Source organism: Cyprinus carpio, chromosome A3 (assembly GCF_018340385.1).
Source record: "Cyprinus carpio isolate SPL01 chromosome A3, ASM1834038v1, whole genome shotgun sequence".
NCBI classification, from domain to species: domain Eukaryota; kingdom Metazoa; phylum Chordata; class Actinopteri; order Cypriniformes; family Cyprinidae; genus Cyprinus; species Cyprinus carpio.
The window spans coordinates 14375654-14402199 of NC_056574.1; the positions used below are offsets into that span (position 1 = coordinate 14375654).

At 34.9% G+C, this 26546-nt stretch overlaps 1 protein-coding gene across 1 annotated transcript in view; it reads left to right on the forward strand.

Annotated features, from left to right (window-relative positions):
- Positions 1-20575, forward strand: part of gcgra (glucagon receptor a) — a 56707-nt gene extending 36132 nt beyond the window's left edge. The window contains exons 2-14 of the mRNA XM_042719790.1: positions 4687-4834; positions 6569-6665; positions 6914-7016; positions 7917-8025; positions 8321-8427; positions 8601-8769; positions 9431-9590; positions 9710-9770; positions 12102-12171; positions 14035-14123; positions 14795-14942; positions 17716-17757; positions 17861-20575. Of these exons, the coding sequence (XP_042575724.1) occupies positions 4781-4834; positions 6569-6665; positions 6914-7016; positions 7917-8025; positions 8321-8427; positions 8601-8769; positions 9431-9590; positions 9710-9770; positions 12102-12171; positions 14035-14123; positions 14795-14942; positions 17716-17757; positions 17861-18214 (1563 nt within the window). The 5' untranslated portion in view covers positions 4687-4780 and the 3' untranslated portion in view covers positions 18215-20575. The remainder of the gene's footprint in view (positions 1-4686; positions 4835-6568; positions 6666-6913; positions 7017-7916; positions 8026-8320; positions 8428-8600; positions 8770-9430; positions 9591-9709; positions 9771-12101; positions 12172-14034; positions 14124-14794; positions 14943-17715; positions 17758-17860) is intronic.
- The last annotated feature ends 5971 nt before the right edge of the window (positions 20576-26546 follow it).

Consider the following 26546-nt stretch of genomic DNA (forward strand, 5'->3'; position numbering starts at 1 on the left):
CTTTGGTCAAGGGTTGTGCAGTAAAGATCACTGTATATCTCTTTGCGCTTGCTGTGCTGGAGATGGATGGAAATGATTTCTGAATGCTGAAGCCCAGCTATCAGTTCCAAGGCTGGCAAGATCTTAACATTCTGATTTGGACAAGAGATACTAATCTAGTTCTCCAATTCAGTTTCATAAATGTAGCATTTAAAGTAAATGGACAAAAAGTGGAGCAGAAGTGTGAACTGAAAATGAGATGTAATGTAATGGTAGCAAATTAAAAATAAATAATGATTTGTGACAGTAAATCTGACTGCAGAGATCAATGAGTTTATATATATATATATATATATATATATATATATATATATATATATATATATATATATATATATATATATATATATATATATTTCTTGTGGCTCTTCGGCCTGTAAATAATATTTAACACAGCCAGCAAACATTTTCACTGATCCAACCACAAAAAAATCTCTATGTAAAATTTAGCTGATTGACCTTCTTGAATGTCCAGCTGTGCATGGGGTGACAGGTGATCTGCTTTTGGGAACGTGTCACTCTAATTCATGTATGAAATGTCTAAAATGCTGTTATTTATAAACAAAGCATTTTGGTAAAAAATTATTTTGATTGTCCAGTTTAGACATTCCATTTACTGTAACTTTGCAACTACATGTCAACTAGCAGTCATTAGAGTATTAGTAGGCTGTTTGCTTAATATCTACTAACACTTTATTTACATGGTCCTCCAGCAGACAATCTACTGACTGTAAGTAACTTTGCAAGTGCATCAACTTTTCTACTAATGCTAACCCTAACCAAACAGTCTACTAATACTGTAATGAGAGACATGTAGTTGTGAATTAAAGAGTTAGTTGACATGTAGTTGCAAAGTTACTTATAGCCTTATAGAAGTGGACTATCGAAATAGTGTTACCTCATTTTCTACTTACACTATGATAGTGAATCTGGAGTCATGCATGAAAAAAAAATTGCTGCACACCACAAAAATATTTTTCAAAGTTATAAATGAAACAATGATTATTGGAGTATGCTTTACATGAAAAGCAGTCTTTCTACTTTCAAATTTCATGTTTAATTCAATGTGTTACTTGCTATTTCTTTGTTATTATTTGTGAAATTTACTAACAATTTCTAAGTGAGAATAGTTTCAAAGCCGTTATTTCCAGTGAATTTTTTAAACAAAAAATTTTAACAAAAAATTTAAAGAAATTGTTGCAAAACATTCTGTGAGCAAAGGTGGTTTAAATTGTGTATTTGGGCGTCAGGCAGTAGCAGAGCAACATTGAGATGAATGTGAATGTTAATGGTTACATTTTGATGACAAACCTTTTTTTTTAATAATGTCAAATTAATGTTTTTTTGTTTGTTTTTTTGTTTGTTTTTCTGGATCAACCGGCTGGTGTTGCTATTTGTTAGTCTTTTGTATTCACCACAATAAGCTGAGTGTATGTGAAAGGTCATTTAAGTGCCTGTCCCAGCCTGCCCAGAGACTGGAACAGAATGGAATTTGAAACGTTTTAGCCAAAAATGTTTCCATGGTAAAGGTGTTTTTTGCAGAAACGTTTCAGATTTCGTTCTGTTCTCCGACTACGGCTGAAGTATGGGTAGGATGTGATTCGATAACCAGGTGAGTAACTGCTACTACACTTTGGGATGCCAAAAAAAAAAGATGTCTAGTGAGTTATCTTGCTGCTTTTCTTATAAACTTCTTTCCATGAACTTTAATTCATTTCTATGATGCATTAAAGATTTAATTCACCCCCCAAAAATGGGAAATTGTTATCATTTACTCACCCTAATGTCATTCCAAACCTGACTTTCTTTTTCTGTGGAACATAAAAGATATTTTGAGAACTGTCTCAGTGTTTTTATATCCAGACAATGGAAGTCAATGATCATCAAAACTGTTTGGTTACCAGCATTTTTAAGAATATCTTCTTTTATGTTCCACAGAAGCAAGAAACTTCTACAGGTTTGAAACAACGTGAGGTTGAGATAATGGTGACAAAAAGTTATTTTTTGAATGAGCTATCCTTTTTATATGCAACCTATGTAGGCCTCTTTCTAGGATTTAGTCTGTATCTGTACTGTGATCATATCTGTTACCGTCATGTTCTGTTCTAACATTTCTCTCTAAACCACGTGAGTAATTGAGCTGGATGTGGTGTATAAGGGTTAGTGTATCCTGATGTCCACAACTACTGTATGTGTTTTATCACACAAGTAAGTGTTCCAAGCAAAGACAGCGACGTGGTCAACAGTCTGTGACCTTCCTTTGCCCAGAATCTTCTGCAGAAAAGTGGGATAATGAGTGTGTTGTTTTTATACTGTAGATCAGTAGTCCTGGTCTTAATTGCACTGCAAACATTCTTTGTTCCTGTATGCTATCCTGATTGCACACATTCAGCAAACAGTGGAATGAGCTTAAGGAGCCAATGAGGCTCACACTGCTTGCATTATTACTCAACATGATGTTTGCAGCTTTAATCAGCAAAAAAAAAAAAAAAAAAAAAAAAAAAAAAAACCATCAGGGGTGGTCCAGTTCCTGGTCTTGTTTTAGGAGTGGGGTGGGGAATATGACCTAACTTTTATAATGCAAACTGTATATATTCATCGCTGGAAATTTAGCCAGAAAATATTTTATAACAATGACTATTTTTTTTTAAATAGTTTTCTTTGATTTTTCATTCATGTTTATTACTTTTTTTTAATTTGTAATTTAAAGCAACTCTATATTGTTTAGCAACAGTATGTGATTTTTTTTGCGACTTTAGAGCCCCCTACAGTTAAGTGAGTGGAAGTGACTGTTGTAAATATATCAAATTACAGTGTATATCTGTTGCTGCCATTAAACAGGCTACCATTTTCGTACATGCTCACCAAACCTGCTTTCAAAAAAAGACGTTTGAGGGAAGAGAGGGCAAGAAACTGAAGCCATTCGCCTTATTAGAAGTCGTTTTTCCAAAACGAATTATATATCTGACATGAGTGGAAACAGTTGCTTCTGTGAGATGAGACTTGAGTTATAAACAAACAAACAAAAAAAACTTAAAACAGAAGCACTTGATTTCTATATTAAAGCTCCAAGAAACAATGTGTCAAAATTAAGTCACATTTATTATAATCAATGAAGCTGTCTGCTGTCTTTTTGAAAGACATATTATTAGGAACATTTTAATTCAGCTACAGCCCATTTAGTTTAAAGTGACATTAAAAAATGGTGTTTAATAAAATGTGAACTTTCTTCCATCAAACAATTCTGGAAAAAAATGAAGCAGAACAACCGTTTTAACATTATTATTAATAGTATTAGCATTAGTATCAGTATAAGTATTAGAATTAGTATAAGTAATGTTTCATGAGCAGCATATTAATATTATTTCTGAAAGATTACGTGACACTGAAGATGGAGTACTGATGCTAAAAAATCAGCTTTGCATCAGAGGTATAAATGACTATATATATATATATATATATATATATATATATATATATATATATATATATATATATATATATATATATATATATATATATAGTAGGACAGTTGCGTATATATATACAGTACAGACCAAAAGTTTGGAAACATTACTATTTTTAATGTTTTTGAAAGAAGTTTCTTCTGCTCATTAAGCCTGCATTTATTTGATCAAAAATACAGAAAAAAATGTAATATTGTGATATATCATTACAATTTAAAATAATTGTTTTTAAATTTATTATACTTTAAATTAACATTTATTTCTGTGATGCAAAGCTGACTTTTTAGGATCATAGAAATCATTCTAATATGATGATTCATTATCAAAGTTGGAAACAGTTCTGCTGCTTTATATTTTTTCAGAACATGTGATACTTTTTTAGGATACTTTGATGAATAAAAAGTAAAAAAAAAAAAAAAGAAAAAAAAAGAAGCTATGTTTTTAAAATATAAATATTTTGTAATAACAATATACACTACTGGTCAGTAATTTGGGGTCAGTAATTTTTTTTCTTTCTTTTTTAAAAAAAATAAAATCAATACTTTTATTCAGCAAGGATGTGTTAAATTGATAAAAAGTGATAGTAAAGAAAATATATTATTAGAATATATATTATTAGATTTTTTTTTTTTTTTTTTTAATAAATGCAGTTCTTTTAAACCTTTTATTCATCCAATATATTAGACAGCAGAACTGTTTCCAACACTCATAATAAATCAGAATATTAGAATGATTTGTAAATGATCATGTGATAGACTGGATGTTACATGTGACACTGAAGCCTGGAGTAATGATGCTGAAAATTCAGCTTTGCATCACAGGAATAATTTTTTTTTTAAAGTATATTCAAATAGAAAACTATTATTTTAAATTGTAATAATATTTCACAATATTACTGTTTTTTTCTGTATTTTAGATCAAATAAATGCAGGCTTGATGAGCAGAAGAAACTTCTTTCAAAAACATTACAAACAGTAATGTTTCCAAACTTTTGGTCTGTACTGTATATGTATGTATATATATATATATATATATATTTATGTATATATATTTATATATATATATATATATATATATATTTATCATAACGTTCAGCTTTATTTGAGGGTACTCTTTGCATTTGCTGTTTGATAATGTGTTGATCTCTTTGACTCTCTGTCTGTTTCCATCTGTGCTTTAGGCTGTGTGGTGATAGCTGAAGCCTTCCTATGAGGTGAGCATATCTGTTTGGCCCTCCGGCTCCCTCCCAGTGCCAGCAGCAGCAGGACTAAGGGATGTCACAAGTATTCCTCCTTCTGACCCTGCTCAGTTTCTCCTCCTGCATCCAGGTCAGAGCATATTCCCATTCCTCTCTTTTTCTCTCATTCTCTCTTAAGGTGACCAGATGACCGTGAAAAAATTGTTCCATCATCTGTGCAGTTACACAAGAGCTCATGTTTTTACGTACCTTTCAATATTCTGAAGAGGAAGCAGTAGTTGTGATTCTTAATATAATGCTTGTGTAATGTTTCTAATATCAGTTCAAAACATTAATTTATAGCAATCAGACCAGAGCCAAAACCAATTATCGGGACAAATGGTGCTCTGTAACTCCGAGACATGGGCAGTGGCTTCTATAATTGGAACTGTCCTGATTTTATCTGGATATCTGATCAACCTACTGTCTCCCAATCAGGGGCCTGACTAAGCCCCGCTTTATATAATTTATACTTCAGCATACTTTTAAGAAGATTACTTATTATGGAAATAATATACTTTAAAGGGATACATAAGTTGGAACTAAATGTATTGTTACTGTATATGTAATTAAATGAAAATATATTATAGTTTATATTTCTTTTAAATGTAAGTTAAGAGTGCTTTATTGACTCACTTAAGACTAAAGTACATCTTAAAATGTAATTACATAATTACTTCTGTCTTTGAAATATGGTTAAAGTGTATTAACAAATGTGCTGACTAGCATAAGTAAACTTAAATATACTTCAATGTCATTTCTACTGAAACTTGTATATCATCTATTTAAATATACAGTATATCTAACTTGTTACTCAATTGTGAAGTATATTAATATTTAAATGTGATATCAAAAACACTGTTAAAATTATCAGGTACATTAAAAAAATGGTCATTAGTCAAATTAACATCAATAAAATCAACACATCGAAATAAATGTACATAACTGTAAAGATTATGAAAACACTGATTTAAAATGTAGTTTAAAGTAAAACATTTAATTTGATGTTATTACAAATTTGACTTTTTAAAAGTGTGTTAATAAACAATCGTGAAAGTGTGTGTGTGTGTGTGTGTGTGTGTGTGTGTGTGTGTGTGTGTGTGTGTGTGTGTGTATAATCTTCAAGTGCACTTTTTTTCACAAAGGTGCTTTTGGTTTATAACCTTGAATGTTTGTTTTTTCTATAATTTGTTTATTTATGCATTTAATTTTAAATAAATAAGTTTGAGTTATCTAGCCAGGTAAATAAACAAATAAAGCTGACAAATAAACAAATAAATAAATGCCACACACGCACCGCTCAGCTCTTTTTTAGAGTTGGCTAGGAGTCGAAGCATTATGCAACTTACTGAAGATCAGATTAGGCATTAATTCAGCATATTCATGTGATGAAATAAAACGAAAGAAGAACATCACAGAGGATCATTACTGAAGCCCAGCTTGCAGAACCTCTGCAGTCGCTGAATTTTATGGTTAGATTTCATTACTATGTCCACACCCAAAATAAGTGACGCAACACACCAGTTTTTTTGAATGTGATGGGAGTGTTCACTAGAGTCCCTGAACTGAACTGTGTTCTCATAAAGTTTAACTAATGTCACCCAGAGCTCTTTACTTCATATTTGAATGCTACTTGCATGGTGGTCTGCTGTTATGATACTTATCTAATGTCTTTTAGTCACCAATTACTTCCATGGTATGGGAAAGACCAGCCTTGACATTCTTCTAGCTAACTTATTATTTTGTTTTAAAGAGAAAATAAATGGAATTATAATACTTAATGCAATATACCTTTTCATGTGGTCTCACTAATTGGCTCTTACAGGTGTCACCTGCTGCATCCCTCAAAACATTGATGGCAAGATGGATGATGTATCGAGATGAATGTTTTCGAAATATTAGCAGAGAACCGCCGATGACAGGTGAGTTGTTCGGCATCCTTCCTCAAGTAATGGCTGGAGTTGCAGTGACGGTCACAGTCTTGTGTAAGGTCAGCTGGGGTCATTCATAGACCCTGTTGATAGCCATGATTAAAGTGCACAGTGCTGTTAAGGGATGTATGTTGGAAAACACTGCTGAGACCTCTGATTAGGGGTCATGTCACATACTTATCCTGTCCAGAACTGCAAACAGAGCAGAGGAGACTTTTACATTAATGGTTGTTTTCCAGGTCTTGTGTGCAACAGAACATTTGATAAGTATGCCTGCTGGCCGGATGCACTGCCCAATACTACAGTGAGTGTCTCCCAACACTTTTACATTCAATCAAAAAATCAATCAAAAACAACTTTAAATAAAACATCAACACAAAAAAAAAATAAGAGTCATATTTCATCCCAAAATCAAAAGAAAGATACATATTTCTGGACTATTAAAATTTATTTACATTGTGACATTTAATGTAATTACAGTTTAAAGGAATGTTCCTTTTTGGAACCCGACAAACAAAAAAGTAAACTGTTAATGGAAAATGTAAATAAATCTTAAAGGAATAGTTCAACCAAAAATGAAAATTTACTAAAAAATCAGTTGCTCACCAGTGGTTCCTCTGCAGTGAAAGGGGGCCATCAGAATGAGAGTCCAAACAGCTGATAAAAACATCACAGTAATCCACACCACTCCAGTCCAGTCCATCAGTTAACGTCTTCTGAAGTGAAAAGCTTTGTAAAAAAAAAAAATAATAATAATAATAATAAATATTGCATATTTCTCTCCTGATTCAGACAAAATGACTTTTTCACTGGCGAAAAATAATATTAGGGAAAGAGGTTGAAATGCCTTGATGGATTTTTTTTTCTTACAAACATGTAGCTTTTCACTTCAGAAGATGTTAATTGATGGACTGGAGTCATGTGGATTAGTGTGATGTTTTTATCAGCTGTTTGGACTCTCATTCTGATGGCACCCATTCACTGCAGAGGATCCACTAGTGAGCAAATGATTTTTTTCAGTAAATTTTCATTTTTGGTTAAAAAGATTTATTTACATTTTCCATTAACAGTTTACTTTTTGTTTGTCAGGTTCCAAAAACAAAAATGAAACTTAAAACTTATTTACACTTGATTAGGCTTGAAATATGATTTTAGCAGTTTCAACAGTCAAAAGACTGTCTAGTAGCACAGTCCTCTCTTACGCACCCTGTGTGACCACACAATCTGTGGATGTGTCTGTGTGTCAGTCCAACATGGGTTGGTGTATCTGGAGTGTGATGCAGACGGACAGTATAGCAAACAGAAGAATGCCAGTGAATGTCTATCACGTGACCCTGCACAAATCAACTTGGTATGTGAGAAACACTGCAACTCTTTTGAGGCTAGATGAATAGGTGATTGTTATATTAAATATCTGTTAGCTCTTAAACGTTTTAAATATGAATTATGTTTATTTTTTTTATTTATCAAGCATACCGCTGAAAACATTTATCAAAATAGAATTTAACCTGTAAGCTCCTCATATAACAGCACAATAAGTATGCTGAAATATAATAGAACTACAGTGTGTTCAATGGATTGTAGTGTTTAACTTCATACCAATTGTTCAGCTGACAAAACATCTATGTGTGTATGTCTATGTGCAGCAATACTACGGACGGGTCCTCAGTCAGTTTCAGACCATATACACCATTGGATATTCCCTGTCTCTTGGGGCGCTGGTGCTGGCGTTGGGCATCCTGGTAGCCTTTAGGTAACATTCAAGCCAACTGGGAGTTTATTCCTTCTGCTTACATTTTAATTTGAAAACATGTTTAGCATCAGTTTCTGGATCTTTGGTTGTGTCAGTGGTTAAGGAGTTGGGCTTCTTTGTGTGAACAATGTAATGTTTTTTTATTTTTATTCATTGCACTCTGATCCCCACAGAAAGCTGCACTGCATGAGAAACAACATCCACATGAACTTGTTTGCCTCCTTCATCCTGCGAGCCTCTTCTATTCTCATCAAAGATGCTATGTTAGAAAGGCCTGATGACTTCCATGTTGGTCAGGACATCACCACTGAACTGGAGGTGGAGTGGCTGGTTAAAAACGAGGTCCAATAACCTGCTGTCTTTCTTTTTATTATTGTTATTAAAAGATGATAATATAGTGTACTAACATTCAAAAGTTTGGGGGCAGTAAGATGTTTAATGTTTTTGAATGAAGTCTCTTAATGCTCACCAAGACTGCATTTATTTTAAATATTAAAAATTTTAATGTTGTGAAGTGTTCTTACAATTTAAAATACCAGTTTTCTATTTGAATATGTTAAAATGTATTCTATTTAATTTATATCTGTGATGCAAAGCTGAATTTTCAGACATATTTCTTATCAATGTTAAAACAGTTGCTGCTTTATGTTTTTGGGTAAACTGTTGTGTAAGCTGATTCATTGGTGAATAAAAAGTTCAGGAGAACAGCATTAATTGGAGATAGAAAATAATTGTCTTTTCATCAGTTTAATGCATTATCACTGGATAAAAGTATACGTTTTTTTTTATAGAATCTTGCAAACCCCAAACTTTTGAAATGTGTTGTGTATCTCCAGATTCATACACATTTTTACCAGGAAATACCAATGACCAGGAATATTTTTTGAAATGTATGTTAATATTGAAGTGGGTTAAATACATATTTACTGTGCAAATCTGAATGGAGGTGGCAGGTTAAAATTTAGCCGAAAGCTTTCAGTGACCCAAAACCTCTGCGTTTCAGACGGCGGTCGGCTGCAGAGTTGCAATGGTGATGATGCAGTACAGCATACTAGCTAACAACTACTGGCTGCTGGTGGAGGGCATCTACCTGCACAGCCTTCTGGTCGTGACAGTCTTGACGGAGAGGAATTACTTTGGCATCTACCAGTGTATTGGCTGGGGTGAGAGGTTCAGGGCTTTTACACCGTAAACTCATTAACAGGGTTTAAGAGCTTCCTCATACAGAGCGCGGCAGATGGTTTATGCCTCGTGTCACAAGGTCTCTCTCTTTCTCCCTCAGGTGCCCCTCTGATATTCGTGTTGCCGTGGGTGATCGTGAAGTACTTGTATGAGAATGAAGAGTAAGTTCTAGAGCCATGTGGGAAGAGTGTGTTTGCGACTGATGAAAGCCAGTGCTCGTCAAACAGTCAGTGTGTTTTTTTGCAGTTGGAGAGTTGGCCGACATCAGTACTCTGTCACTGTAGCATTTGTTTTATAACAAATCAAATACATAAATTGTGAACACATGCTGCCCAGATACTGTCAAATGCTGTGATGCTACACAGATTTTCAGCTTCTCTATGATAAATGACTATTTAGCATTTTATTTACCTGCAACATCCCCTCCAGTCTTACAAGTCTTGCTTGTAACAGCTATTGAGTTACACAGTGCATTGTAAAATCTCATAAATCGTACATATTATTGTTGGAAGGGTTTTCAAGATGTAAATTTATTTCAATGACCCTTTGTGGGCGCTGAGTTTACGTATTTAATAGTATGTATTTCATCCATATTCATCCATTTAAAACCTGACTGCAGTACATAATTCCTATACGTTAGCCTGCTTTACATCAGATGTATTGTAAGAAGCACTCTAGTAATAAATCCTGTTGGTCCCTTAAATGCAAAATATACATGAAGGAGACTTTTCATATGGTAATAGTTCAACATTACATTTTATATATATTTTATTTTAGAGCTGGATGATAAAGCTAAAAAGAATATCTTGATATTTATCTGCTTCAACAATCCTTTTGGTCAAATAGCCATATTTTTGCCTGCGTATTTGTGTACTAACATATTTTAATACATAAAAAGTCGCATTGACAAATAAAGTGAAAAGTTTGAGTTTCTTTCTTCTATTGAACACAGAAGAAGATATTTTAAAGAATGTGGGTAACCAAACAGCTGACGGTAGCCATTGACTTCCATAGTATTTGTAAATATTTTATTTTCTAAATTTATTTATTATTTTTTATTCTATGGAAGTCAATGGCTACCGTCAGCAGTTTGGTTATGCACATTCATTAAAATATCTTCTTCTGTGTTCAACAGAAGAAAGAAACTCATACAGGGTTGAAACAAATTAAAGGTGAGTAAATGATTAAAAGATTTTCATTTTGCCGTAAACTATCCCTTTAAGTGTTTTATTTCCGTAATAAATTCCATTTTTTATAAATAAGTGTACCTCTGTAGTCCAGCCCCTTTTTTCTATAGCTCACCAGCAGGCACAGAGACTGACATAAATCATGTAGTTTGTATATCTGTGACTGCACTTTAATGTGTCATGGCCTGCTAGGGGTCGAGGACAGATTTATACTCTCCCGCACTCATCACCCCATCCATCCATCTGAACTTACCGGTCCTGAGCAGATAAAAGAATCACTCCTTCCTGTTGATAAAGTGAGCATTATCCCCATTCAGGCAGCATGTCATCTATCATGTGTCTGTGAGGCTATTTATTGCAGTGTCGTTGGGCTTTTTCCACACTATCACTCCAGATACTGAGATAATGCTGCATTTTCAGTGTGCAGGTTTTCTGTATGCATTGAAATACTACTGTGATAGTCAAAATGTGCAGTATGAAACAGAACAGCACACTGTATGCACTTAATTTTACCTTCCATTTCAAGTGTGATTAATGAACCACAAGTAATATATTGTAGGCCAGAATTTTAAACATCTAGTTCATTGTGCATTATTTAATCAAACTGCAAAAAAATAAATAAATAAATTATTCACGAAACTGGAGCTTAAAAAAATAATAAAATTAAATTTAAAAAATCAGAATAAGAAAAATAAGATGTACTTAATGATGTACTGAATTTATATATATATATTAGACAGCATACACAGTAAAGCAACAGTAAAAAAAAAAAAGGAAGCTAGCATTCCTTTATAAACATTATTCTGAACATTATTACAGTATTCTCTACTAGTATTCTTCTAATTCTTTTAAGTGGTGTTGAATGTGCTGTGATGCTGTGATTCTGGCTACATGGTATTTTACAGTGTCCTTGTTCCTTGTCCTTGTCCATGTACATGTTACATCACCTTACTATAGTGATAACAGTAAATTATGCATAATTGCTAGCAACTAACCCTAAACTAAACTCTAATGAATAACCCTATAGTAAGTATATGTTGTTAATTAATATTACTTAGTACTAAATTGTGTAATTGCACTGTAACAATGACATCTTAAATCTTAAACACATTTAGACTATATTAACTCTGTAAAGCCTGAAATATGAAATCACTGTAAGGAAAATTTTTTTTTTTTTTTTTCAGTTTATTATTTTTTAAGTTGTTTCAGTAAACATTGGTCTGTATTGAGTATATTTAATGACCATAAGCAGGCCATATATTTGCTTATTTACAGTGATGTATTTGATCTCTTGTTGTTGATCAGATGCTGGGTGCAGAATATTAACATGGAGTACTGGTGGATAATTCGTTCGCCAATCCTGCTGGCCGTGTTGGTGAGTGCAAGTCTCAATCATGTACATATCTACCCGAATGTCCCATAGTCAGAGCCCTGCTAATGACACTTTACCTCCACCCTTGAAGTCAACATGAATTTAAAATTGCTCTTTAGCCTTGATTATCTAGAATACTGGTGATTGGACAGAAAAACAGAAGGAAAGAATGGTTTCCGGACCAACAAACACAACAGCTCTCTACTACAGTATGTCATATGCTGATATCACAGTTCCAAACCAATCAATCAATCAATGCCCTATGAATCAAACCAGGCCATCATACAGTATATATATATATATGTGTGTGTGTGTGTGTGTGTGTGTTATTGAATATTTTGTTTTAGTTAGAAATAAGATTATGGTAAACTCTAATGCAGGCTCATTCTTCATATGTCTCCACAGTTTCAGCGACACAGTATTTAAATATAGAATTAAGTACTGAATAATATTAATTAACAAATTACTATAATATTGAGATAGGGCCAAAACTAGTAAGAACATGTAACGTAAAATAAGGACACTGTAAAACAAATCTGTATTCAATAATTTGATGTAACATCAAAAATGTTGTATTTATTAATTTATTTGTTTTTAAAGTTATCCAAAACAACATGGTGGACATTTTGTGGCACTGTACAGCAAAATGAAAACCTGTTTTGTTGGATATGTGATTGCTATACTTTGACAGTATAGAGAAATATGTCTAAACGGTAAGGTCCCATTCGTTAACACTTCACAATAAGATTCCATCAGTTAGCACTAGTTAATTCATGAGCTAACATTACCTAATAATGAATAACCACATTTGTCACGGTATCTTTTTAAATGTTAGTTAACAAAAATGCAGTTGTTCATTGTTAGTTCATGTTACCTCAGGTCCATTAAATAATATGTATTGATCCAAATTCAGATTTTAATCATGTGTTAGTAAATGTTGAGATTAACAATACCTTCGATTAATAAATGTTTTAGAAGTATTTTACATTTCTAGTTCATGTTAACTTAACTATGTTAAGAAATCAAATCTAAAGTGTTACCAAAGATTAAATGTATCAGGCAATAAATTGGCATGCTTAGGCTATACTAAAAGAAATGTAATTAAACCACTAATGAAATTCTGTAATGAGATTGCCTGTTGTGTCATTCTAATTCAACAACCTGTGGCCATTTCAATTAAAATTCACATTCATGAAATTAATATTTTGCCCAACCTCTACACGCACACCATAGTAAGAATTTTGATAATACTGATATTACTATGACCCAGGCTTGACTGTATTTTTGCCATAATTGAAGGAATATGAGTAGGGTAAATATTTTTTGCCCTGCAGTTTCCATCTTTGCTCACACCATCACACCCAATTGCCTTGCATTTGGCTAAGCATTAAGCAACATTCAAAATTGAAGTCATTTCCATTATGCACGAAGCACAGCTCCATATGATGTCGACTCTCAGTACATCAGGAAGCTGCCTACTACACAGAATATGTTTTAGGGTCTACAGCTATGGTTTCAAAGAACTGCTTTCCCCCTCCTCCAGTGTTTTATTTCCACTTGACTGCATTGAAAGGCACATTACTGTGCAAAATTGCCAGGCATCCATAATGCGATGTGCAGTGATGTTTCTGTGTATCTGTCCACGTCTCAAGTGTTTCTGTAGTGGACAGGAATTCCTATGTTTGAATTCTCCCAGGGCTGGACTGTATGCATGCTGTTCCCGCTGACTTCCTTCCCCCTACGCTCCTCACCACCCCAGTCCTTCATCTGAGTCTTGAGTCATTGGTTGTGCTGTGAGGAAACTGTGTCAGTTTTGTGAAATAATTGCCTTAATCAGGGCATTTTTTTCTCTCTCTCTCTGTCCAGATTAACTTTTTCATCTTCATACACATCATCAAGATCCTCGTGTCCAAATTGAGGGCACACCAAATGAGATATTCTGACTACAAGTTCCGGTGGGTGTCCTACAGTTAAAGGGTTTGTTCACCCAAAGGTGAAATGCCTGGCATCATTTATTCCAAGCCTGAGCTCCTTTGGCTTCATTGGAACACAAAATAAGAAGTTTTGATGAAGCAAACTAAATGCACAATAAATTCCTAATAAAAGTAGCCCATACGACAGGTATTCTAAAGCCAAAAAATAGCTTTAGATGAGGAACATATTAAAAGTTAATTTGTTATTTGCTGATAATCTTAAATTCCCTTCGTTTCAGAGCATTCAAGTGTTTTGCATCACAATTGGTTATGAGAGACATACACCAATGGTTTTTGACACCAATGATGTAATGTGTTATTGCACCCAATCCACAATACTTTAATAATTTGCATGCATTTGTGAAACAGATTTGCGATGTGCAGTTAAGTGGACAGATTTTCCTCAAATGAAACCTTATACATACTTATATATGTATAACTATAAATATACATACTTAATGTACATTTAACTATAAGTATAGAATAATGTTATATTGAAAAAAGAATGAAAATCATACAGGTTTGAAACAACATGAGGGTGAAAAAAATTATGACAGTATTTTCATTTTTGGGTGAACTTTGAGCATTTGTACAATGTTGTGCATTTGATTCCAGAGAAACTGTCTATCTTTGTATTTTTCTCCCAATTTTAGGCTTGCTAAGTCAACCCTCACCCTGATTCCGTTACTGGGGATCCATTCGGTCCTGTTTTCGTTTGTTACTGATGAGTCTACCTCAAATGGTGCTCTATCCCTGCGCCTCACAAAGCTCTTCATCGACCTCTTCTTCAACTCCTTCCAGGTCTGGAAGTCTTAATACACCATCACTCTAATCAGGGTTAAGCAAAACTCAGAATTGTTTTCCTTTCAATTAGTGAAGTTTTAGTGGAATGCTAGGACAAAGAATCTACTGAATTATAGTTCAAATCAGTTCAACACAGTCACACAACAGAACAATTTCATTAGTCTAAGCCATTTTCAGAAATTGAATTGGAATTTAAAAGGCACTCTCTAGTGAATTCAGTTTTGAGGGCTGCATAACTCTGACCCTCACTAGCAGATGGATAACAAGCTCAAAATTGCTCCGAACAAATAGTTTTGTTCTTGATATGCCGCTCGGTCAGTGATAAACAGATAAATCACCTCACCTTGCCAAAACCTCTCTAAAAGCCTCATACATTGCAAATTAGCAATGCATTCAAATGTCCCTTGATTGGGCAGCAGCTTTAAAAAAACTGATATAATGTAGCTTATTTTACAACGTCAAGACTAATTGCTTTAAGAGAGCAAACGCTACAAATTGGCTGACTCACCCTTCGACAAACTGGTAATGACACTCAAGTGAAGCGCAGCTGCAGGGTGTCGAATTTGTATCATCTGCCTGGAGGAATTGCCCTGTTGAGACTTTTTACATGCGCAAAGATTCAGAGTAAAGGAGAGAGAGCAAGGCCATAAAGCTTGACTGTTATGTGTCCATCTGTAGACACTTCATCCTTATTGGCTTTTGAACATCTTACTGCAGATTGCACTAAATGAACTCATTCAAAGTGTCAGGCTTATCTCATTCGCAAAATAGACTGATTATTACTTTTATAGATTTCTGAAAGCACTTTGTTTTTATTTATGTTTGACTATGAACAACCTCAAAACAGAGTTTAGCTGGGCTTTTTGCATTTAAATCAAACTTTACCCAAAGAAACTTACAGGACAGTCATGATATACATTTGTGCGGCCCCATTTACACTGCATGGTTGCAAGTGACCCATATTCCGATTTTTTCCTCTTCACGTGGCACCAGATCGGATATGACCGGTGAATGTGTAAGCAGGAAAAAAACAGCATGGATTCCGATTTTTCTCAGATCGGATTCAGGCCTCATTCATATGTGGTAATAAATCGGAGATATGAATCGGATACGTGCATTTTGCGTGTGCCATGTAAGCAGACAAATCGGATATTCCCAGTAAATGCGAGTCGTACGTCATTAAAAAAGTCGTCAACTCAGGTGGACACCACCAACTGAGATCACATGACTTATTATAGGCGCGATGGAGGACCGAAGGATACACAGTGGAGCAATGCCAAGGTTTTCATGGAATAGTCTTTTTAAGTCTTTGGGGCGAAGAGACAGTGCAGGCAAAAAAAAAAAAATTCCGGTGTATTGAAGTGGAGACAGGGTTTTGTTACAGAAATAAATCCGTGTTTGAAGACATTTCACGAGATATGGGGAGGCACTGTTTAAGCGCTTTTTTCTCCGCCGCGCCGTACGAGACCAATGGTTTTGCTGATTTTTTTGTTTGACTTTCCAAAATATTGTGGAAAGCAAAACACTGTATAATATTATTTGCATCTGCATCCATTGTATTTCGTGCTGTTTTACTTCCTTTTCCGGGTCAGAACGTCTAAGTTTGGTAGTTTCAGCAGTGTATAGTGTAAATGCAAAAATCGGATACGGGTCACTTTTAAAAGATGATGTAAGCGGGTCGTCAAAAAAAAATCGGATATAGTCAGAAAATCGGATTTGGGCATCAAGACCTGCAGTGTAAATGCAGCCTTACAGGACAGTCATGATATACATTTGTGCTCCCTGGAAATCAAACCTAGGAACTAGTCTAACTACAGAAATTGTATGGCATTCCCTGCTGAAAAAAAACAGCTTGAATTACAGATCAAGGGCTGGTTTATGATGGTTAGTGCTGGTTTAAGTTAAGTTAATTTGATAGGAATACTACTTTATGATCAACAAATGATGTTGACCAATGAACAAGACCTACTTGGGTAAATCATGTTGTTTGGTCTGACCTTCTGGAGAAGTTGGTTAACCAAGGAAGTCTTGTTAGCAAAGCCAGTTAAAAAGCCTGGTTGGAAAACCAACATCCTGTTGGGACAAGCATCCAAAACACAACATGAACCAGCAATCAGTTATACTGTTGTGTTTCCCAAAAGCATTGTTAGCTAAATATGATCACAAGTTCCATTGTTCCCGAAACCATAGTTCTAACAAACAAAAACAACATTTTGAAAAGTGTACGTAAACAAAAGAATGATCTCTCTTCAAACCGGTGGTTTAAAGCTCAGTTTAGTTTGTCAAGAGAATGAAAGCAGCATTTTGAAGAGTGTGCGTATATGTATGCATAATGATGCAAGAGGGAACCTGTCACTGAATCAAACATCTCAAAATAAAGTAAAACAATGGAGAACAAATATGGCAAAGTAGTCCTCAGATGCCATGTTCCTTATTTATAGCAATAGTCTGGCATGAATTCCATCATAAACTGATTAATTAGCAGAACTTATTACTCCATGACCTGCATAACATTAATAACGACAGTCCTTTATCGTTGAACCAATGTTATTCAAACAACTGATGTGTGACAAAATTGCTACAGTTTTGGGAAACAGTTGTAACTAGTTACTTCTTCAACAATACATTGTACATAATGGATGTTATGCAGTGAGTTTTGTCATTGTATGGGAAGCACATCCCTGGATATTTCACCAGGTTGTGCACTTAAACAATTTTTTTTAGGTGTTTCTTAAATCAATTGCTTTTTCATGCTCTGACATGTTCACAGGGGCTGCTGGTAGCCATCTTATATTGCTTCGTCAACAAGGAAGTAAGTTAGATTCTCTTTTTTTAATATACCCATCCTCACAAATCTGGCTCTATCTTTGCGAGTCTGTCCACTGACCGTTCTGTGCCTGTTCTTGATTGGTCAGGTTCAGTCTGAGATTCTGAAGAAATGGAGACGTTGGAAGCTTGGGAGGGACATTGAGGAGGAGTACCGTCACACCTACAGCCAGTCCCTTCAGATGAAGAGTGGCAGCATCATGGTCCCTCCTTCCAACCTCTCGCGGCTGCCTGATATTGCTACCACTACCTCCCGGCTGGGCAGTCCAGAAGAGAAGCAGATGTTGGTGTCCAACAGCCAGAATGGTATGGGTACTGGATTGCAGTTCACCTCCACACCACAAGATAGTTCCACCTGCAGTTCGATAACAGAGGACATAGTCATGGTGGATAGGGGAAAGTGTTGTAGCATTCAACAGGACAATGACATGAGTAACCTGTGAGCTGAAGGAGCTCCAGATGTCTCACAGAATAATACTCTTAGCCCGACCACCCTTGCTTCTTCTGGCTAAGGGACCTGAAACCTTGACCCTAGCTGGAGCAAGAGGAGTATGTATGTGTGTTTGTGTGTGAGTTTGTGAGAGCACTGCCCTCTTTGATGGACACCCGTTCGTCACATTACACAATGCTCAGTTGACACTGTCCCAGTCAGACAGAATCAGAAGTGAGCAGAAGGTGAACATACAGTATGTTAAGAAATATTTGCACAAGTGTACATGCTAACAAACTCAGTGATGAAGAACAGAGTCTTACCTCTAGTCTTATGAAGCTATCTGTGATGTTGATGATTTAGTAGAGAAAACCCACTGGGACTGCAGGGTCCAAGAGGAACCATCACAAGAAAACATCTACAACCAGCACCTCTGGATGACCAGAAGATTTAGGAAGAGATACACTTAACTGAACTTGTCAAAAACGTAACTAAACCGGGTAATGCATTCCAAAGTGCATGAGCTCCGTTTGAACCGAAGGAACCCAAGACCAACTTGGACCAGAATTTCCATGCAGGTTTATGCTAATGTGGTGCTGATGGATCAGCAAAGCCAAAAATGAGTGAAGCTGATTAGTCAAGAACATTTGCTGATTGAGTAAGCGAAGAAGCCTTGCACACCAGCATTTTTGTTTGCATATATTTTGGAATCAACTGACGCTTTTGGGTACATGTAATATGTACAGATGTTTGTGTGTAATTTAATTAAAACCATCTTTGTCTTTGTTAAAAATTAATTGCCAAGCTAAGGTATAGATGCAGACTGATCAAGTATTGACCGGTATTTCCCGTGTGCCTTTTTCTGTAGGTCATAGTCTCCAATATTAAAACAAAGATTCACCATGCAAAGTAAGTGAAGTACAAATCAGTCACCCAGTTTTCAGAGGTGAAAGTTGCTTAAAGCAGATTCTGTATAGTAAACAGGGCATCAGGCACACATTAGATGTGAATGTGCCATTATTTATGATGATGATTTGCTCCCTTCAAGGAAATATGCCTGGTCAAGCATGCAAAATACAGCCCTAAGTGAAATGCTTCAAAGGGTCTGGGTCAGTTTATTAATGGAGTAGCATGCCAGATCTGATTCCCCTGCGTCAGTGGTCAGAAGAGATAACTGTCCACCAGACATATTGATATGTTCAAGAGTCAGTATTAGTTAGCAACTGCTTCCTCTCTCGCATACTTCTCATCTCCTAATAGGCATTTGAATCCTTTGCCATAGAGCTTTTGAAAGATGTTCAGGAAGTGTAGGAGGAACTGTGAGGACAAGAGAAAATTTAGAACAAATTACAACCTTCGACATCGATCAAAATGGTTCCTCACTCAGAGGGTATCTGTCATGCTTAATTCAAGATTTAAAAAAATACGCAACCGCAAGACACTGAAATGAGATTGCGGTGAAGTATAGAGGTGAAGTGTGTAATTTCTGCGACATTATTGCCACCAAATCTGTTTGTTTAAGTGGCACAGCTGAGCCATAACAATAACAAAGACTTCGGGGCGGGACCATATAGGGTTAAGGTTTGTCTGGTTAATATCAGTAGTTAATCCCTGCTGGCAGATGCTGTAACTACACCATTATGGAGGCAAAAAGCATCTTTCCTCACTGACGGTCATTCTGAAGTAGCTGTGTAGATGTCGAGCAACTACATTTAAGATGAATGAGAATCCTCACAGATGGGATTCCCCAGTTATTGATATGAACTTGATCTGAACAATTGGAACATAGAGAGTTTGTTTGTAAAATTAATTTTTACAGTTCTGTTTAGTGTCACTAATGATGTGTAAATCACATACTTCACCTTTAATGACAATGAGCAGCTGATGCCCCATATTGTGGCATTTGTGTGCATTATGATGCATATTTATATTTTCTTTAGCTCATCAAACACATGATGATAATGACGATGATTAACACAGATAACAAAGTGGGGCAATTTGCACAATTCTAATTTATAATTGTTTAATATGTAGATATCTGTAAATGCCTGTTGAGATTTGTAATGACTTTGTTTTGTGGTGTCTGTTATTTGTGCATATGGTGTGTATTCTGTGCTTGCTTTGTGGGGGGAGGAAGAGAAACACTTAGGTCCTGGTTTAGTGTTCAGTTAACTAAGAAAAGAAACTGCTGGCAATTGTAATTTTTTTTTTTTTTTTTTTTTTTTTTTTTTTGCAACACTCGAGACCAATTTTGCCTTTTGAGTGAAGCCGCCTGAGATAATTCAGTCCTTCTTTGGTAAAGGTGAGATAGTGGTGGCTAATTTTTAATAACTGCAGGTTAAAGACTCTTTAGCGTGCTAAACTTAGCAAAATCCAGTTAGACTTTTCTTTCAAAAAAAGAGAAATACTTTATCGCTACAAGGGATCAAAGGACATGAACTTATTTGTCTGAAGTTGTCTGCCAAAACAAAACACCCTGTTGAATATTTCAAACAGATTTTTCTAAATTGCCATCATGTAGTGTTATCCAAGCATGAGAGTAATTGTGAAAGTTGATAAATCATGCATACATGGGTCTGCCTTCTATTTCAATTATAGTTTAAGGCCTCTGTTTCTTGTAGCCAAACTTAAGTGATGCGAAATTCATCAGTGAGGGAGGCAAAGCGTCTGTTATGCTGTCTGCTTTCAAACTTCAGAACCTCTTGGAATATCTAGGAATGAACTTGCCAAGAGTTTCCCAGGAGCCATGCTTTAGAAGCAGGAGAGCTGGGAAGCTGAATCTGTGTAACATTTGACGAATTGAACCCATTATTTTTTAAGTATCTGAACGGTAATGATGTTGCATCAAAGTATGATATGCTCACAAAGTTTTTGGAGCGTTGTTGTACATCATCTGCTTTTCTTGTATAGAAATGAACAGCTTTGACATTCTAATATCTCATTTGAAATGTCATGAAATTATTTGACAATGTTTAATTTTGAGTGAACTGTTCCTTTAAATTTAATTTGTTGGCAAAAACGCAAACATGCCACTATATCAAGTCACTATATATCACTATATTTTCTCACGCAGTCTGTGCAAAATGTCATAAAACATCTTGTTTGCCCCTGAAATACTTTTCCCTTTGACTGAAATGTCTTTGGTTGAATGTAATGTATATTTCTCTATAAGGATTCCCCTCATTTTTTTTTTTTTTAACCACAGTGTTGGTGTTTCATAGTAAACCTCAGCCACATTGCAAATGACTGATGCAAAATAATAATTCTAGAACACTCCCATTATATTCAAAGACAATGTCTACACTGTAAACAAACAGTGTGGAAGCTTTGCTCATTTTAATGGGTACGTTCTAGTTTTGTGTTGTGTAGCTCTCTTGCTATGTAGATGGACTGATGGTATGGTTGAGCAGACATGGAGCCAGACCTGACAGAGAAGGCCTGCCATGCTGTAGATTAAAATATGTATTTGTGTAATGTTTTTTTGATTAATAATGATATCAAGATGGTGAATAAATAAATTACAGTAAAAAAACAAAATTGCATGGTTTTTCTTTCACTATTCATATGAATTTGTACAATGCCATTCAAATGTTTTCGTACGATCTGTTCACACTTCACTGATGGTTTGGTTTAGGGGTGGACATTCATGCTTTTTTCTAGCTTCTTTGTACAAATTTGTATGAAATCACATAAAACCTTGTAAAATAGTTACATTTTCTCAGGAGATCGGGTTGGTTTATACTGTGAATTTTGGCTTAAAGTCTTGATTAGATGTTTAGAATTGTTTGAAGGTTGATTCAAAGGTTACATTGGCTTCATATACTTCATGTACTGTACTATATACTTTTTACGTTTTGGCGAATTGGTGGCTATTAATTTGCATTGCATTTTCATGCAGTGTCTACGTTCCACTGATGGTTTTGGACTTTTATGTGAATCGCATCATATAGATTCATCCGAAATCACGTAAACCCCTAGATGTTTAAGTGGTTAGTTCGAATTTTACATACATAAACTTAACAACCACCTTACTAACCATTAATAAGCAGCTAATTAGGAGTTTAGTGAGGCAAAAGTCATAGTTAATAGTAAGAATTGGACCTTAAAATAAAGTGTGACCATATGAGAACACTTTAGATTAGGGAACACTATTCACTATTAACTAGTTGCTTATCAGGAAGCATATTACATATTAGCATACTGTTTGTCAATACATTTAAACAACATATTAATGCATGACCATATTCTAGATCCCTTAACTCTACCCAGTACCTAAACATATCTGCTACAACAACTACCTACTTAGTATCGATAAGCAGCAAATAAGGAGTTTGTTGAGGGGAAAACTCTTAGTTAATATATAGCTAGAAAATCTAGCCCACCATGTTATAATATTCTCTTGGGAACTGCTGTTGTGCTGTTTGTGACTGATGCTGGAATAAGACCTGATAAGGGTATTGTTATCACATGCTGCTTTAGTACGAATCATCATTTATCATATCACCACACTGGTCTGCCTCACAGTGTGATTTAGGATTCACTTTTAGAGCCTAACAAGGTCAATTAAATGCTTGAAACACACAGTCATCTTGTGTGGTGTGGTTAGGGATATCTTCTTTCATAACTCTCTAGTTAGTAGTCTTTGCTGTGTTTTCAAACCACACTGTTTGTTTGCTTCTATCCTGGCATCTGCACTGCAACTGAGTGCTGTAATCCAAATGAGGTGGTCATACAGTATTACTGTTTATTAGTACTTATGTAATACATGTTAATGCCTTATTCTGCATGACTATATTTTAGATCCCTTAATCCTACCCCTTAACTAAACTTAACAACTACCTTACTAACTATTCATAAGCAGCACATTAGCAGTTTGAGTCAAAAATTATATTAATGTTAATGAAGCCTGTGATTTCACTCAAATAAACTGACTTATCTCCCGGATACCTGGATGTCAAGGGTTTGAGAGTCCCGTTCTATGGTCTAGATGGATTTAAAAAAGAGAAATGAATATAGTTTCTTGTGCTCTGTCATTTACATTTCACAAGGTTAAAATAATATCTCAAGCTTTATGCTTGATTTATTTGTAACACATTAACCTCAAAACCTTTTCAGCTTTCTCTTTCTGCAAATTGTATGGTGTAGTGATATGACAGCACCCAAAATACTATCAAATGCTACAACGCAGCTCCATTTTTCGCAAAAGATGGATAAAAAGGCACACAGGAAACAAAAACCTCGAAAAATTATATACGACCCGCCAAATCCAGGCCAAATCACAGAGCTGTCGATTCGCACTGGACTAATATTATCACAGGACCTCAGTGTTCGGCGAAATATGGTAGGTCTTTTGTGGGGGAATTTTTACTTTACGAATTACAGACATGGCCGATTCGCACGGGATGAAGATCACAGAAAACCTCAATAATTATCACAAATCACTGGAGGTCACCAGGTAATACTAATCCCATGCGAATAGGGCTAAAGACATTTTTTTTTTTTATCATAGTTGCTTGCACAATACTATGTTATGGCCGTAAAACACTTTTACAATCAGGGTACCAAGAGGTCCTTGAAAAGCCTGGAAATGCATTCAGTTTTTAGCAAATAACAAATTCAAGCCCATAAAAAGTTTAGATGGCCTACGTCTCTTCAATGCACAGAATATTTAACAGTTCTGCACACTGACAAAGATAAGTTTACTTCCACTGGCTTTCAGTGACCACGGGTGGATTACAAAATGATATTACAAAATTTCAAGGGGCACAGTTTAAAAGTAGATAAATGAACTTAAGGGAAAATTGTGATGTTCACACATTATGCACTTAAGTAATTTGATTAATCTCCTTGAACTAGGCTTTGAACGCACACTTAGAGATGTTGTTTACATCTGTACCTGCCGGTAAAAATACCATAAATACGACCAGACGTGTCTCCCATCAAATAATACTGGAAATGGCATTGTGAAGTGCAATTTCCGTCCTTTTATTTCTTTATGCTCATGACGTACAGACATAATTGTCAAAAGTCATAATGACAATGATAGAGGGGCAATTTTGTATCTGCTATAAATATTGCTCATAATGGGACCATTGCTTCCTCTCAGGTTGTTATCAGTTCCATTAGAGCTTAATGGACTCATTCATGATGTGATTATGAAGCAAGCTCTTAAACCTCTTTCTCTGAGTTAAACTGACTTACTTTGACTCATGTTGATAAAGTAAGTGGGCTGAGTTTGATCTGTTGTGTTGGTTTATCGTTAATTGTATATTGGCCTGATATTCAGTCTCTGGAGAAATGTCAGTGACAGCTGTCAGTGTGAGGTAATACTGTAAGCAGTGTTATGAATGCATTATTGTTCATTACCACAATTAGTGTGTACAGTGACTGAATAACTAATTTCTCATTGCAGCTCATCAACAAACCATCATCAACAACAATACAACAATCAATAAATAAAAATCATGGTAATGAATCAGTAATGAAATCGTCACCGTGATTCAGAAATCTTCTAGAGTGAACAGATTTACCCAAGACAATACACTCAGAAAATGTATGTTCCAGTTAGCTGTTAGGCTCACTGACTTGAAATGTAATATCCATAAAAGTGGGAAATAAAATAACAGTTTATTGTGCCCACTTACTGTATAGCACTTTATTTGCACACAATATTTTAGTACTAATTTGCTAAGAAATATTATGTGTTCATCATATGATGTGTCTGTGTCTCTTCAGAGACTTGGTTTAAAATGCTAATTTCATATGGACTACATTTACAATATCTTTATGAATTTGTTAAACTTGTAAACTTTCAATGGATGGACAAAAATCACTATCATACATTTCAGTGTCTATGCAAATGTAAGTAAATGTAAATTTTGTAGAACCACATTTTAAGTAAAATAAATACACTGTAAAAAAAAAAAAATCTGTAAAATTTACGGTAAAAAAAACTTCAGCTGTGGTTGCCAGAATTTCACCGTATAAAAAATATGGTAGCAACATTTTAGGGTTTACAGATTTATCTTAAATTTACAATTAAAAACCCTATGTCTTTAACTGATTTAATGTTAATATACCAACCTATTGAAGTACTGAAATCTGTTTTGTACCTACACTGATAACCATTAAAATCAGATGGTGATGAGTAAGTCACATGATGAACCATAGATCACCACTAACAGCTTTTCCATAAGCTGAGAAGGAAATATATATATAGACACACAGACAGGTGAAGTCCATGTTTAGAAAGTTTCTAGAATCCTATAAGTTTGTAACTTGTTAGAACTGATTCAGTATATTCCTATAAATACTAGTGTTTCTATGCTGTAGATTGATGCAATCCATAAACTCATTTGTAAACATTTATTTATTGCCCTGAACTTAGTGTACTTCAGATTTTTTTTAAGTATATTTATATTTTACTACTTGCAAATATAATATTAATGAAAATAAAAAGCCACTTAAGAAGTTCACGTTCTTGACTTTACACACTTAAGGACGCTATTAATAAGTGAATTTTGTTATAATTTGCCTGATCTCCTCACACGATTGCCCCAGAGCAAAGATCTCACTCACTGTAAATTTTACATTCAGCTATAGTGCATTTTTTTATCTACAGCCACAGATTTGTCTGCTAATATGCTGGCCAATGCATTGCAAAAGCTCGATCCCATTGCACATTTAAACCTCAGGACTCAAGGGGTTGATAGAGTTAACTTCAAGTGTCTAAAAGCCAGATGTGCTATTATTCAGGAAGCTAGCTATAAACATGTCAACAGTTTAACTCATTTTAATCTGGTTAATGAACTCAATAATTTTAAGTGACAGTCAGATCGAATTCTGCTATACTGACTTCATGAAGAGATGTATAGACTGGTAGACTGAAACATCATAAATGCAGAAATATTTCATAGGCATTATGCAACGCCACCTTTTGCTTCCAGAAATGACAAAGGCATGACATGAAGCACAGACCAAGCTTCTTATGAAAAGCTGTTGTGGACAAAGATTGCGTATAATTGGTGTGCCAGAAAAGGAAGAGACAAAAAAGACGTTTTAAGACTACTATTTTACACTTACAATAAATGTACAAATGACAACCATGTCCAAGATAACATGTCCCTACTGCTCCATCCAATGTTATAGCTCTGCCTTAAACACTGCTGACCAATCCTAATCTGAATTTTTTTTCCCCTGCCATATTATTAAACAAGCTTTTACACCATGATTATTGGAGTATGTTTTACCAAAATACTATAAAAATGTTGCTTAATTCAACATTTTACTTGCCATTTCTTTGTAATTATTTGCGAAATTTACTGAGTGAAAGTTATTTTTTTCAA